The following is a 16,324-nucleotide window of genomic DNA, read 5'->3' as shown; positions in this document are numbered from 1 at the left end:
TTACCAGGAAAAATTGGTAAAGCTCGCTAGAAAAGTCAGTGCCCTCCTACCATACCCAAGTACTCCGAGTTTCTTGGCGCTGTTCATTTTCCTCTATGAGTTCATGTTAATCAAACCCCAATCCTAAATGGAATTTTCCTCAAATGGGATTTTCCCATGTATTTACCAGGAAACATAGATAAGGCTGCCTAATAAAGTTAGTTCCCTGCTAACCATACCAAAGCACTCTGAGTGTGTTGGCAATGTCCATTTTACTCTAGGAGTTTATGGGGACCTAACCCTAAGCCTAAGTGGAATTTTCCTCAAATGGGATTTTCCCATGTATTTTCCCAGGAAACATTGACAGCGCAGGGTAGAAAGGTCAGTGCCCTCCTAACTAAAACCAAGCAATACGAGTTTGTTGGCAATGTTCATTTTGCTCTATGAGTTTATGGTGACCTAATCCTAAGCCTAAGTGGAATTTTCCTCCTATGGGATTTTTCCAGGTATTTTACCACAAAACATAGATAGGGCAGCCAAGAAAACTCAGTGCCCTCCTAACTATACCCAATCACTCCGAGTTTGTTGGCGATGTTCATTTTGCTGTACGAGTTCATGGTAACCTAACCCTAACCCTAAGTGGAATTTTCCTCCAAAGGGATTTTCCCATGTATTTTACCAGGAAACATAGATAGGGCAGCCTAATGCAGTTAGTTCCCTCCTAACCATACCAAAACACTCCGAGTTTGTTGGCAATGTCCATTTTGCTCTATGAGTCCATGGTGACCTAACCCTAAGTGGAATTTTCCTCCAATGGGATTTTCCTCCAATGGGATTTTTCCATGGATTTTACCAGAAAACATATATAGGGCAGTATAGAAAAGTGAGTTCCCTCCTAAACATAACAATGCACTCCGAGTGCGTTGGCAATGTCCATTTTACTCTATGATTTCCTGGTAACCAAACCCTAACCCTAAGTGAATTTTCCTCCAAAGGGATTTTCCCATGTATTTTACCAGGAAACATAGATAGCGCAGGGTAGAAAGGTCAGTGCCCTCCTAACCATACCCAAGCACTCGGAGTTTGTTGGCGATGTTCATTTTGCTCTATGAGTTCCTGGTAACGTAACTCTAAACCTAAGTGGAATTTTCCTACAATGGGATTTTCCAATGTATTTTACCAGAAAACATAGATTGGGCAGCCTAAAAAAATTTGTGCCCTCCTAACCATACCGAAGCACTCCGAGTGTGTTGGCGATGTACATTTTCCTCTATGAGTTCATGGTGACCTAACCCTAAGAGGAATTTTCCTCCAATGGGATTTTCCTCCAAGGGAATTTTTCATGGATTTTACCAGAAAACATAGATAGGGCAGTATAGAAAAGTCAGTTTCATGGAAACCGAACCCTAACCCTAAGTGCAATTTTCCTCAAATGGGATTTTTCCATGTATTTTACCAGGAAGCATAGATAGGGCAGCCTAATGAAGTTAGTTCGCTCCTAACCATACCAAAGCACTCCAAGTTTGTTGGCGATGTCCATTTTCCTCTATGAGTTCATGGTGACCAAACCCTAAGTGGAATTTTACTGCTAAGGGATTTTCCCATGTATTTTACCAGGAAACATAGATAGGGCAGCCTAATGAAGTTAGTTCCCTCCTAACCATACCAAAGCACTCCAAGTTTGTTGGCGATGTCCATTTTGCTCTATGAGTTCATGGTGACCTAACCCTAAGTGGAATTTTCCTCCAATGGGATTTTTTCCATGGATTTTACCAGAAAAGATAGATAGGGCAGTATAGAAAAGTCAGTTCCCTCCTAACCATAACAATGCACTCCGAGTGCGGTGGCAATGTCCATTTTACTCTATGGGTTTATGGGGACCTAACCCGAACCCTAAGTGGAATTTTCCTCCTACGGGATTTTACCATGTAGTTTACCAGGAAACATTGATAGCGCAGGGTAGAACGGTCAGTGCCCTCCTAACTAAACCCAAGCAATACGATTTTGTTGGCAATGTTCATTTTGCTCTATGGGTTTATGGTGACCTAACCCTAACCCTACGTGGAATTTACCTCCTATGGGATTTTCCCATGTATTTTACCAGGAAACATTGATAGTGCAGGGTAGAAAGGTCAGTGCCCTCCTAACCATACCCCAGCACTCCGAGTGCGTTGGCAATGTCCATTTTACTCTATGAGTTTATGGGGAACTAACCCTAAGTGGAATTTTACTCCTATGGAAATTTCCCATGTATTTTACCAGGAAACATAGATAGGGCAGCCAAGAAAACTCAGTGCCCTCCTAACCATACCCAATCACTCCGAGTTTGTTGGTGATGTTCATTTTGCTGTACGAGTTCATGGTAACCTAATCCTAACCCTAAGTGGAATTTTCCTCCAAAGGGATTTTCCCATGTATTTTACTAGAAAACATAGATAGGGCAGCCTAGAAAAGTCAGTGCCGTCCTAACCATACCCAAGCACTCTGAATATGTTGGCAATGTCCATTTTGCTCTAGGAATTTATGGTCACCTAACTCTAACATTAAGTGGAATTTTGCTCCAATGGGATTTTCCCATGTATTTTACATGGAAACATAGATAGGGCAGCCTAGAAAAGTCAGTTCCCTCCTAACCATACCAAAGCACTCCGAGTGTGTTGGCAATGTCCGTTTTGCTGTATGAGTTTAGCGGGACCTAACCCTAACCCTAAGTGGAATATTCCTCCTATGGGATTTTCCCATGTATTTTACCAGGAAAAATTGATAGCGCAGGCTAGAAAGGTCAATGCCGTTCTAACCATACCCAAGTACGCTGAGTTGGTTGGCAATGTTCATTTTGCTCTACGAGTTCATGGTCACCTAACCCTAACCCTAAGTGGAATTTTCCTCCTATGGGATTTTTACATATATTTTACCAGGAAACATAGATCACACAGGCTAGAAAGAGCAGTTCCCTCCTAACCATACCCAAGCAGTGCGAGTTTGTTGGCAATGTTCATTTTGCTCTACGAGTTCATGGTAACCTAATCCTAACCCTAAGAAGAATTTTCCTCAAATGGGACTTTTCCATGTATTTTATCAGAAAACATAGATAGGACAGCCTAGAAAAGTCAGTTCCCTCCTAACCATACCAAAGCACTCCGAGTGTTTTGGCAATGTCCATTTTGCTCTATGAGTTCATGGTGACCTAACCCTAACCCTAAGTGGAATTTTCCTCCAATGGGATTTTCCCATATATTTTACCAGTAAACATAGATAGGGCAGGTTAACCTGTGTCATCTATGTTTCCTGGTAAAATATATCGAAAAATCCCATAGGAGGAATATTCCTCTTAGGTTTAGGGTTAGGTGACCATGAACTCGTAGAGCAAAATGAACATCATCAACAAACTCAGAGTGCTTGGGTATGGTTAGGATGGCATTGACCTTTCTAGCCTGCACGGTCTTGTTTCCTGGTAAAATACATGGAAAAATCCCATAGGAGGAAAATTCCACTTTGGCTTAGGGTTAGGTGACCATCAACTCGTAGAGCAAAAATGAACATCGCAAAGAAACGCGGAGTGCTTCGTATAGTTAGTAGGGCACTGACATTTCTAGCCTGCTCTACATATATTTCCTGGTAAAATATATGGGAATATCCCATTGGAGGAAAATTCCACTTAGGGTTAGGGTTAGGTCACCATGAACTCATAGAGCAAAATGAACATTGCCAACACAGTCGGAGTGCTTAGGTATGGTTAGTAGGGAACTGACTTTTCTAGGCTGCCCTATCCATGTTTTCTGGTAAAATACATGGGAAAATCCAATTGGAGGAAAATTCCACTTAGGGTTAGGGTTAGGTCACCATGAACTCTTAGAGCAAAATGTACATCGCCAACACACTCGGAGTGCTTGGGTATGGTTAGGAGGGTACTGACCTTTCTAGCTTGCGCGATCTATGTTTCCTGGTAAAATACATGGGAAAATCCCATTGGAGGAAAATTCCACTTAGGATTAGGGTTTGGTCACTATGAACTGATAGAGCAAAATTGTCATTGCCAACGGCGTGCTTTGGTATGGTTAGGAGGGCACTGACTTTTTTAGGCTGACCTATTTATGTTTCCTTGTAAAATACATGGGAAAATCCCATTGGAGGAAAATTCCACTTAGGGTTAGGGTTAGGGCACCATGAACTCATAGTGCAAAATGGACATCGTCAACACACTCAGAGTGCATGGGTATGGTTAGGAGGGCACTGACCTTTCTAGCCTGCGCTACCTTTGTTTCCTGGTGAAATACAAGGGAAAATCCCATTGGAGGAAAATTCCTCTTAGGGTTAGGTTACCATGAACTCGTAGAGCAAAATGAACATCGCCAACAAACGCGCAGTTTTTGGGTATGGTTAGGAGGGCACTGACCTTTCTAGCCTGTGTGATCTATGTTTCCTGGTAAAATATATGGAAAAATCCCATAGGAGGAAAATTCCACTTAGGGTTAGGGTTAGGTGACCATGAACTCGTAGAGCAAAATGAACATCGCCAACACACTCGGAGTGCTTTGGTATGGTTAGGAGGGAAGTAACTTTGTCAGGCTGCCCTATCTATGTTTCCTGGTAAAATACATAGGAAAATCCCATTTGAGGAAAGTTCCACTTAGGGTTAGTTTACCATGAACTCGTAGAGCAAAATGGACATCGCCAACACACTCGGAGTGCTTGCGTATGGTTAGAAAGGCACTGACCTTTCTAGCCTGTGCGATCTATGTTTCCTGGTAAAATACATGGGAAAATCCTATTGGAGGAAAATTCCACTTAGGGTTAGGGTTAGGTCACCGTGAACTCGTAGAGCAAAATGGACATTGCCAACGGAGTGCTTTGGAATTGTTAGGAGGGAACTGATTTTTCTAGGCTGCTCTATCTATGTTTCCTGGTAAAATATATGGGAAAATCACATAGGAGGAAAATTCCACTTTGGGTTAGGGTTAGGTTACCATGAACTCGTAGAGCAAAATGGACATCGCCAACACACTCGGAGTGCTTGGGTATGGTTACGAGGGCACTGACCTTTCTAGGCTGCCCTATATATGTTTCCTGGTAAAATACATGCAAAATCCCATTGGAGGAAAATTCCACTTAGGTTTAGGGTTAGGTCATGATGAACTCATACAGCAAAATGGACATTGCCAATACACTCGGAGTGCTTGGGTATGGTTAGGAGGGCACGTATATTTCTACGTTGCCCTATCTATGTTTCCTAGCAAAATACATGGAAAATTCCCATTTGAGGAAAATTCCACTTAGGATTAGGGTTAGGTGACCATGAACTCGTAGAGCAAAATGAACATCACCAAGAACTCAAAGTGCTTGGATATGGTTAGGAGGGCACTGACCTTTCCCAGCCTGCGCGATCTATGTTTCCTGGTAATATACATGGAAAAATCCCTTTTGAGGAAAATTCCACTTAGGGTTAGGGTTAGGTTACAATGAACCTGGAGAGCAAAATGAACATCGCCAACAAACTCGGAGTGCTTGGGTATGGTTAGGAGGGCACTTACTTTTCTAGCCTGCGCTATGTTTCCTTGTAAAATACATGGGAAAATCCCATTGGAGGAAAATTCCACTTAGGTAAGGGTTATGTCACCATGGACTCATAGAGCAAAATATATATTGCCAACACCCTCGGAGTGCTTGGATATGGTTAGGAGGTCACTGACCTTTCTAGCCTGCGCTATGTTTCCTGTTAAAATACATGGGAAAATCTCATAGGAGGAAAATTCCACTTAGGGTTAGGGTTAGGTGACCATAAACTCATGGAGCAAAATGGACATCGCCAACAAACTCGGGGTGCTTGGGTATGGTTAGGAGGGTACTGACCTTTCTAGCTTGCGCGATCTATGTTTCCTGGTAAAATACATGGGAAAATCCCATTGGAGGAAAATTCCACTTAGGATTAGGGTTTGGTCACTATGAACTGATAGAGCAAAATGGTCATTGCCAACGGCGTGCTTTGGTATGGTTAGGAGGGCACTGACTTTTCTAGGCTGACCTATTTATGTTTCCTTGTAAAATACATGGGAAAATCCCATTGGAGGAAAATTCCACTTAGGGTTAGGGTTAGGGCACCATGAACTCATAGTGCAAAATGGACATCGTCAACACACTCAGAGTGCATGGGTATAGTTAGGAGGGCACTGACCTTTCTAGCCTGCGCTATCTATGTTTCCTGGTCACCATGAACTCATAGAGTAAAATTGACATTGCCCACAAATCCGGAGTGCTTGGGTATGGTTGGGAGGCCACATAGGTTTCTAGGCTCCCCTATCTATGTTTCCTGGCAAAATACATGGTAAAATCCCATAGGACAAATATTCCACTTAGGGTTAGGATTAGGTCACCAGAAACTCATAAAGGAAAATCGACATCGCTAACACACTCAGAGTGCTTGGGTATGGTTAGGAGGGCACTTACATTTCTAAGTTCCCCTATCTATGTTTCCTAACAAAATAAATGGGAAAATCCCATAGGAGGAAAATTCTACTTAGGGTTAGGTCACCATGAACTCATAGAGTTTTTATAATTTTGTTAGTTGGCCTGTCTTCTAAAATTCCGTAGCTAATTTTGAGCATTCTGGAGATTTGAAACATCATGAACCGAATTTATAATCTGCCTCAAGTTAGTGCCCTTCAGAAGTTTTGGAGTGATCTTCAGCAAGGGTAGATTGAATTGACCAAGGTATGGTTGTTTAGATCTTAATACATTTGAAATTCTCTCTTATTGGAAGACTAATTTTCCTCAAAATATCTAAATGTGGAAAAGCATACCAACCTTAGGAAGAATTATTTCAGTGTCATCATCTTCAAACTCCCGCTCCTAAAACATAAAGATCTTTCAATACAGGAAGTAACATTTTTCTTCATATACAACACTTTGTTTCCTCTGAGCTCCCAGGAACCTCACTGCCTACAGGAGTACCTTTGCCCACATGACCTTGCCGAAATTTTAAGACTGCAGTTCTTGCTCTTTGATCCCCAATTAAATTAGACCTGTCTGGTGAGACTTAACGAACACATTACCCAGATTGGAAAACTAACTCTTTGGGAAATCCAGCCAATCCATTCCTTGGTGCTTTTAAGCAGGCATGGATTTAAATAAAGCTCCAAAAGATGCAAAGCTTAAACAAACGAACAAATAAATAATTGAATATAAAGTATTTCCAGTTTTGTTGAGAGAGATGAAATTTTAGCTGATACATATTGATGTTTTCCTTTGATACTGAGGGACCATCTTCTCTCATAAGAACAGTTGCCAAAATCATCGTTGTAAGCCAATCATGTTTGCAGTATAGGAGGGTGGCTACTGGGAACCTGGGATGTTTTTTTGGGTGCATCCTGACTTTAGAATTCCATCCAAAGGAGATTTGTTTGATGGTATCATGCTATATTATGCTAGCGGACAAAATACATCCTGTTCTTCTGAGCTGATTAGTTGTGTGATTTTAATTACATAATGATTTAATAATAACGTTTTTAAAATGTGTATGTCACCCAACTCCCAATGACTCTGGGAAATTCACAACAATCAAACAAAGAAAATAAAATTTTAAAAAAGCTGGCAACTGTGACGAAGTAATAGATTACATGGATTATATCTCTGCCACTGTTCTTGCCATTGGTTTGATTTCTGTTCTATTATTAATTTTAGATTGTTGCACAAATCTATAGAAAGTGTGTTTGATTTTATAATTTTTCTTATTTATTTTAACTTTTTAATTTTCACACTTCTTCCTCGCTACAAAATTTCTCTGTTTCTTTGAGCCCCAAAGGAGTGTTTTTTATTACTGTTTTAACCATTTGTTCTTTAATAGGAGAAATAAGTGGAAATGCTTGGAGGCTGGATATGAATCTTTAACAGGAATGAATTGATCCTCTAGAAAACAACAACACTCTGCAATCTTACACAGTTAAGTTATTCTTCTGATGCAGAGGGCATGCTCTAACACAATCTAACAAGATAGTCCTTGACTTAGAACAGGGATAGGCAACCTTGGCTCTTTTATGGCTCAGGAATTCTGGGAGTTGAAGTCCACGAATCATAAAAGGGCCAAGGTTGCCTACCCCTGACTTAGAACAATAATTGAGCCTGGAATTAGGGTCATAAGTTGTGCTGGTTAGCAGGTCATCATGTGATTGACCCAATTTGACCCATTAAGTAAATTACCATGGTCGTTATGTGAAATCTGCAATCATTAAGCAAATGCCACAGTCATTAAGCAAACCCATTGTCTGCAATGAGTGTGTCATGGTTCCAATAGATGAGACCAGTAAAAACTGGTGAGGGTTTTTTTTGTCAGAAATTGGAAATACATGCTGTTTTTTGGCAACCCCCCCCCAAAACCCATAGTAAACCGTGGTCACATGATTGTGGGATACTGCAAATAGCTATAAATATGGGCTAGTTGCTGGGTGCCAAAAATGCAATGACATAATAGTGGATTATAAGTACCTTATTTTTGGGTCAAACGGTTACTAGGCAACCGATCACAATGAGGACTACCTGTATACAAATTCTCATTTTTCCTCAAGAAAATAACAAAATAGTCATCATAATATGACTGTTTACTTTAGAGTTCTATCTCTTGTTTTGCAAAAATGTTCCTGTATCATACAGTAATCTAGAGTATTGGGAAACTGTCTTTCCCATCTTCATTCTGAGATGGGAATAATTACATTATAAGTACCGCCTACCAAACCTTTTTAAGACTCTCCATCCTTTCTTGGCGTTTTGTTTTGTACCCCTTACATCTGCCACTCAGGAAGGCCTCCTTTCCCCACATCCCCACTGAGCTTCCTGTTACTGGTCTCACAGTTACCTGTTCCACTTTTAATTTGGCTCGAGCTCGCTCCCGGCGCCGCACTTCTCCTTCAATTACATCAAAGAACTCTTTACACACTCGTTCCAGAACTTCCTGAGGCTTTTCTTCCTCAACCTCTTCTTTGGCCTCTTCATCCTTGCCTTCCAGCTTGGTTTTCTCCTTGAGACGCATTTCACGGTGGCGTGCCTCCAGAATCTTCTCTCGCTTCGTCTCCCGCTCAAACATCTAAAGGTGCACATTAAGTGTTAACGAGTGAAAGGCATTCAATTAAGCGCTGCCCATAGCTATTACGGTAGCATCACACTTATATTCTACAAGGTACCAACAACAGCTAGATAGTGCGAAAATGGCCTGTCCCAATAATATATTATTGAATGTTTGTATTCCACCAGCAGCAGCACTCTACTGATGAAAGGGGTCTTCTGCTCACTTACTATCTCATGAAGCAATAATTTGATGAAACACTATTGCTTGTATACAGTGGCTTAGCTCTTTTGAAGGACAGTATTAACAGACTTCCTTGGTCGGTTTATATCAGGGAAAGTAAAGGTTTCCTTGGGTTGAACTTGATACCTGATGGCCACACAGCCTTTTTTTTTTTCCCTTAGGAGCAAGATGGAAATGTTTGTTTCTCTTCCAAATATTAATCAGGTTTGACTCTTGTTAGCTTTTTTTCTTTTTGAGATTCAATTCAGATTGGCTAGAGACTATATATATATTTAAAAAGGATATAGAGAACAAAGATGGAAAACTAGAATTCAACCCAGAGAAAAAACAACCTCATCTCAATTCTCGGAGGCAGTTTGCTTGTCTGGCACTTTGCCCATTGGTGAGAGGCAGGAGATACTCACTGCTGAGGCCAGGTTCTTCTCATTCCGTTGCAAAGTACAGAGGCCAGAAGAAAATTCCAGAAGTGTTACTGTGCCCAGCTTGGAACCACAGCCAATAAAACGCCCGTTATCCTGCAAACGCAGACTGAAGAGAGGCTCATCGCAAACCTGGTGGGGGAAGACCCATTCAGGAGGCAAACAAATATATCCATGTCAACTCTTTCGCATCTTTAAGACAACATGTAGACTACCATAAAATATATATAATCTTTATAGAAGGAGCCATTGAGATCATTGATACCAACTTCCTACTCAGTGAAGGAATCCTAATTAAAGTGATCCAGTCTGTGTTTGGAGATAGCCAGCAAGGGATAATTCACCCCCTTTTAGGTAACTGACTTGACATTCAGCTAGAATTTGACTTTCCATTAACCTTAAGACTTTTGTGCACTGAGTACTAGAATGCAATCGCAACCTGTTTTGAAGACCTTGGATCTTATTCTAATTCAATTGTCCCTCCTCATATCCTTCTTTTTGTATTGACTCTCGATAGTAAGATGAGTGGCATATACACTTAATAAATAAAATAAATAAAAATAAGGAAGAACCCCCCACACACACAGATTTATAAATTGGCATTTCTATTTCAGCAGTGATTATTCTTCTTCACAAACAGTCTTACACAAAAACTTTAAACATCCAGACCCTTATTAAAATATGGATTGGGGCTAGTTTCAGCTATGATGATGCATACTGGGCTGCATAATTTCCAGGGTCCAATCTTGGTCGGTCACTTGGACTGGAGGTTTAGTCTTCTGAGCTTTCAGACTTGTACTGGAGCCCATTTTCAGAGAGAAGTTCCCTGAGGATGGGCCTCAGCATGAGTCTGAAACTTTGGAACACTACACCTCAGGTCCTAGTGACTGATCAAGATTGGATCCTGCAACATTATCCTGGGACATATACATTTGCCTCATTTGTGCAAAATTTCCCCTCAACAAGAAAGTGGGAAAAGTTGGGTGGTTGACATGCCAGTACAGCAGCACCAAAACAATTTTAGTGGGTATGAATCCCTAGAGAGCCAGCAAAGGCACCTCAGTGGTATAAGTTGATACATCAAATCAGAGAAATCTTGTAATCAGTGCAACTTGAGAGAGAAGAGAGGAGATATTACAACAAAAAGATTGGGATACAGAAACTCATGGGGCAAAGCATGCATGGTTTTCCATTTCCTTAAATTACCTTCAGGTGGAGTGTAGGATCATTTTGTTTGAAAAGGAAGTCCCAAACATCAAGGGTCCCATCCATCTTAGTAGTGAAGAAGACAGCTGGTCGAGTTGTGCTCCAACAGCCATCTGTCAGATAAGCCATATGGTATCTGCCAAAAACATATTATTAATTTTTTTTCTGTGCTCGTCTCCTTGTGACGATCCTATTTTAAAAGACAGCCTGGAAATACTCCAAATAAATAAATGTTTGTTCCCTTCTATTACAAAGGATTCATTTAAGATAACTGCAATTTGTAAGTCCTTTTGTACAAAGTACATGAATCCCACTTGTAAGTGTTGAGGTCTGAGCTTGAAATATTTGCATATGCAGGTCATCCTTGACTTACAAGAGTTCATTTAGTCACTGTTTAAAGTTACAACGGCACTGAAAAAAGTGACTCATGACCGTTTTTCACACTTAACGATCATTGTAGCATCCCCATGGTCACGTGATCAAAACTGAGATGCTTGGCAATGTACTCAAGATGGTTGCAGTGTCCCAGGGGTTGTGTGATCACCTTTTGCGACCTTCTGACTAGCAAAGTCATTGGGGAAACCAGATTCACTTAACAACTGGGTTACTAACTGAACAACTGCGGTGATTCACTTTAAGAACTGTGGCAAAGGAAGGTCGTAAAATGGGGCAAAATTCACTTAACAAATTTCTCACTCAGCAACAGAAAATTTGGCCTCAGCTGTGGTCATAAGTCAAGGACCACCTGTACCAAATACTTTTACAGACATTTCTTTATTTCCAATATTTATACCTCTCCTTAATCCTAAGAGACCCTGGCTAAGTAATAGCAAGATAAAACATACAATGTAAAAACTAAAAGGGTAAAATTTGTAACAAAAGTCAACTATCAGCCAAAAAAAACCACATTTAAACAAGATGTTTTTAACTTGTCTATAAAATGCATGCAGGATTGGGGGTCACCTGCTCTCCCAGGAGAGCATCTGCTCTTCCATCCATTCATCCTTTCATCTAACCAACCATATGTGCATAAGTGCATCATCTCTGGGTGTGGATATGAGAAAAAGGAGAAAAAGAATGAGGCAGAACATGCTAAATAACAATGAAATAAAAAATTCTGTGATATCAAGTGTTAGGGGTGGGGTGGGGGAGATGTTTGGATAAAAGAAAGGACAAACCATTACCACTACCATAGTTCTTCCTAATTGGAAGTGTTGAAATTTATATAAAACAATAGCCTTCCATGTGTTTTCAGTTTAAAAAAAAAACATTTCTGATGGAATAGTTGTAAACGTTCTTCATCCAAAGCACCTCAATGTTTGTAACCCAAATTTCAATTCAAGAAATCAGCCTAATAAAGTAATGGCGAACCTTTTAGAGACCGAGTGCCCAAAAACTGGCCTGCCCCCGCTTCACCCACCCGCACCTGCCCTGCTCCGCCCTCACCCCGCCCATCCTCAGGGCCATCCACGGCCCACTGCAGATCACCCAGGTGGCCCTGCAGTGCCATGTTAGCCATGTCCTCTGCCGCACCCCACAGCATCATCTGCTGCCCAGCTGTCATGTGCTTGGCTGCGTTGCACCGCGCAGGCTGCACCCGGGGATGACTCTCCTCCAGGAGGGCTGCTGGTGTGGAGGGGGCTGCAGGGAGACGGGGGCTGGGGCGACAGCATGCATGCTTGCGTGCGTGCCCACCTAGAGGGCTCCGAGTGCCATCTCTAGCACTCATGCCATAGGTTCGCCACCACGGGCCTAATGGCTAGCTTTGGTTTGGAAGGAAGGCCTTTTTTTTTCTCAGCCTGGACTTCTGGTTTTTAAACAGAGGAGAAAGATTGAAAGATGGTTGCCATAGGGATTAGGCTTCAGTCAAGCTATGAGACAATGAACCCATAGGAAGAAGATACAAAGTTGGAGAATTCTGATGGCTCTGAGGCCAGAATGTAGTCTGATAAAAAAATTAGGATTATATGACTACTGCCCAGACAAAAGAGAAGCTGTTTTGGGACAGTGAAGAAAAAAAAAGTGATTTTTTTTTCTCTCAACCTACCATCTGCTAACACAGGACCTTCTTCATTTTAGTTACTGTAATATGGGATGAGGGGTGAGAGTAATGAAAAAGCAGAATGTATCAGAAATAGAAAGAAATTAGGGAATGTGAGACATAGAAATTATCTCTTCTTTACCAGCTCTTTTCTCACTCCAATTAATGTGTTATTTTTGCAAATTTCAGTTTGTTATTGTAACACATGCTTGTGATTTTTTTTTTTACCTAAAAAAGCTTTTCTTTATTTAAATCTAACTTGGCAGATAGAATCCATCTAAGTTTAATTGCCTGTCTCACTGTTCCGTTTCTTATCCTTGCAACTCAAAATTGGCTATTTTATTTTTAAATGGTTTCTTCATTTGCTACCTGGATTAAGGTGGATACTTTGCTTTGAACCTCCATGTAATGCCTCCAGAATATGCCTTCTTCCCTTTAAATATGAATGTATGTAAGGCAAGGTTATACCAGCAGGCCTGGAAACCCCAAGGGATGGGGAACTAGTGAGGTGGCTGCATTACTTTTGACATGCTCCATTTGTTATTCCTGTTTTTTAATAGTTTTTTTATTTTTATATAGTTTTTAAATACTTTTAATATTTGTTGCTGATAATTATTTGTTGTATGATGCCCAGAATCACTTGGACGTGAGCTCTAAACATTAGAAAAATAAATAAAATGTAAGAACTATTTCATTTTGCTCTTTGGTGCAAGCAGTTCTCCACTTTACTTTTCATTTAATATCACATTATATTTTATATGAAACACATTCACATATAAAGATGCTAATAACACCTTTGTGTTTAAAAATGTATCATTACATATGTTTTTGAGAATGAATTCCAGGCCATTTTATCAGGTGGGCTGTGATCCACACAACCTATGTAATAATGTTAAGACCTTGTTGATATTTTGATAGAAAGTATGTGAAACAACTATTTCACCTGCCTTTTACTTTATGTTATCAATATTATTGGTAGGGTCTAGGAAGAGGGCCTTTTCTGCTGCTATCCCTGCATTGTGGAATATCTTGTCCGCAAAGTTGAGGAAAGCCCCCAATTTCTTGGCCTTCTGCAAAGAGGTCAATACTCGGCTGTGTAGCCTTGTGTGGGGGACACAGGGACCCACACAACCATAGGGCTGGTTGGCCTCATGAGAACACCTCCTCCCCGTGCACCTGTATGAACAACTGCTAATCTCCCATCGAGGAATTCTTCATTTTTTAAAATTATTTAAATGTTTTATCATTTAAAAAAATCCTAAATTATTCTGATTTTAATATATAATTTTACTGATTAAACTATAACACCACCCAGAGCTCTTCTCCTAGGAAGATGGGCGGTTAAGAAATATGAAATATAAATAAATTAAAGTAAAAATAATGGCTTTGCGGAGTTACCTACTTAGTCCACATGATGCATGATTCTTTGCTCTCTTCTGACCAAATGCGTGCTGTCCAATCCCCAACAGTCAAAAAGTTCTTGGGGTAGAAAGGGTTTCTTGACAGAGAATAGATGGGGCCGTGGTGGCCACTGAATGTGCAGACAATTTTTTCAGCAGGTGTCTTTGCCTTGCGGTTACAAGAAATTACAATCCCTTGCTCTGTTCCCACCATGAATTTGGTTGGCTGTGGAAGGCCAATGAAAAGTTATAATTACTTACATGTTGGGAACTTCTATTTGCTGGACAAATAAAACTTCCTAAAAAGGAACAATCTACCCATCTAGTCTGCTTGCATATGATGCATATGGAGAGGAAAGACAGGGGTAGTATTATTTTCAGAATTTATTAACAAAGTCTAGACATGGCACTCACAATATTCAAAATGACCTATGATTTTATTTTAGCTGGTCATCACCTGATGTACAAACAGGATGTACACATAATTATGCATTTATGTTATGTTCTCACCTGCATTGGCCATAATATTTTGATACTTCCACAACAGGGCACAGCAATAACCATTTAATATGAAAGACAAGCTCTGTGATATTGAAAATACAAGTATACCTTTCAAAGAAGAATATCAAATAAAGTTCATACCTTAAAAGCAAAAACGATTGGAGAAATTAGGTCTGCTACCCTAGACAGGCAGCTTCTAATTCTGCAGCAAAGCATGGATTTTGTGTGTGTGTGTGTGTGTGTGTGTGCTAATATTTTTTTTCAATGCAGGGGAAAATAAATCTGCTTCTTTTATGAACTTTGTGTGAACTTGCTTTCTTTCAAAGCTCTGATGTAAGATCTGGCGTGTGCACGTGTGTTTGTATGTGTGCTCATGCGTTTGTGCTTGTATGTATTTGTGTATGTGCATTTGGCACAGAGAAAGAGAGAGAGAATAAGACCACAAGTGTGATGGAGAGAGATCTCCTTATCAATTTAGGCACCCTACTGTTTCTCAGAAAGCTACAGTCACCTTGATTAGGGACTTGCTTCGCCATGTAACAAAAAGAAAAAAGGTGTTTGTCAAGATCTGTGCCTACTGGCTATAGCGATAAGGCCACAGCAATTAGCTCCCTGGTAAGGTGTAACTGGTTTCCCTTCCCACACCTCAAGTAGCAGTCTCTTTGGAATAAGATTTAACACAGTGTTGAAAAAGTGCGTTTGTCAACATGAGCAACATGTGGCCTGTTGGATTTGCAGGATAAATAATTCCATGGGTACTGACTATGCAGTTGTCGAGCTTCATCTGTAGACTTCAAAAAGGGAAGTTAGATAAAGTGATTGTATGCAGGCATGTTTGAACAGAAGGCCCTCTGCAATAGGAGCTGAGTTTTTGATTATAATACATACATCTATGCAATTTTTTTTTCAAAGAGGAGGGCAGTTATCCACTAATAATGTCCACTCCTTGGGTCAAGGTGCTTGTCAACTCTCCCAATAAAGCCCAGCAACTTGACACAGTGGCTGACAAGATATACTGCAAAATATTTATAACCATGCCATTAAAATAAATTGTACATCTAACCGCATGTTTTTAAATTGAGATGTTAATTGTTCTCCATATTATCCAAACACTTTTGCTGCCATGAGTTTCATCTCCAAAAGGCATTTCCCTCTCTTATAAAGGTAGCCCTCGACCTACAAGCATTGGTTTACAAAGTTACAGCAGCACTGAAACAAATGACTTACAACTGGTCCTCGCACTTACGACTGTGGCAGGATCCCCACAGTACGTGATAAAAATTAGGATGTTTGGCAACTGGCATGGATTTATAATGGTTGCAGTGTCCTGGGTTCATGGGATCTTCCCAGCCAGCTTCCGACAAGCAAAGACAATGGGAGAAGCCAGGTTTGCATAACGACCGCATGATTCAATTAACTGCAGTGATTCATTTAACAACCGTGGCAAAAGAAAAGGTTGTAAAATTGGGAGCAACTCCCTTAA

General features: G+C 40.5%; 1 protein-coding gene across 1 annotated transcript in view; it reads right to left on the bottom strand.

Moving 5' to 3' along the window:
• Positions 1-16,324, bottom strand: part of DNAI2 (dynein axonemal intermediate chain 2) — a 53,127-nt gene that overhangs the window by 21,424 nt on the left and 15,379 nt on the right. Inside the window, exons 10-14 of the mRNA XM_039361262.1 lie at positions 14,343-14,566; positions 10,900-11,035; positions 9,679-9,825; positions 8,825-9,052; positions 6,781-6,825 (exon numbers count right to left, since the gene is read on the bottom strand). Of these exons, the coding sequence (XP_039217196.1) occupies positions 6,781-6,825; positions 8,825-9,052; positions 9,679-9,825; positions 10,900-11,035; positions 14,343-14,566 (780 nt within the window). The remainder of the gene's footprint in view (positions 1-6,780; positions 6,826-8,824; positions 9,053-9,678; positions 9,826-10,899; positions 11,036-14,342; positions 14,567-16,324) is intronic.

The sequence above is a fragment of the Crotalus tigris genome, unplaced genomic scaffold (genome assembly GCF_016545835.1).
Source record: "Crotalus tigris isolate CLP2741 ecotype Arizona unplaced genomic scaffold, ASM1654583v1 scf7180000019227.483876, whole genome shotgun sequence".
Taxonomy (NCBI): Eukaryota; Metazoa; Chordata; class Lepidosauria; order Squamata; family Viperidae; genus Crotalus; species Crotalus tigris.
This window is presented reverse-complemented; position numbering and strand designations above follow the sequence as displayed.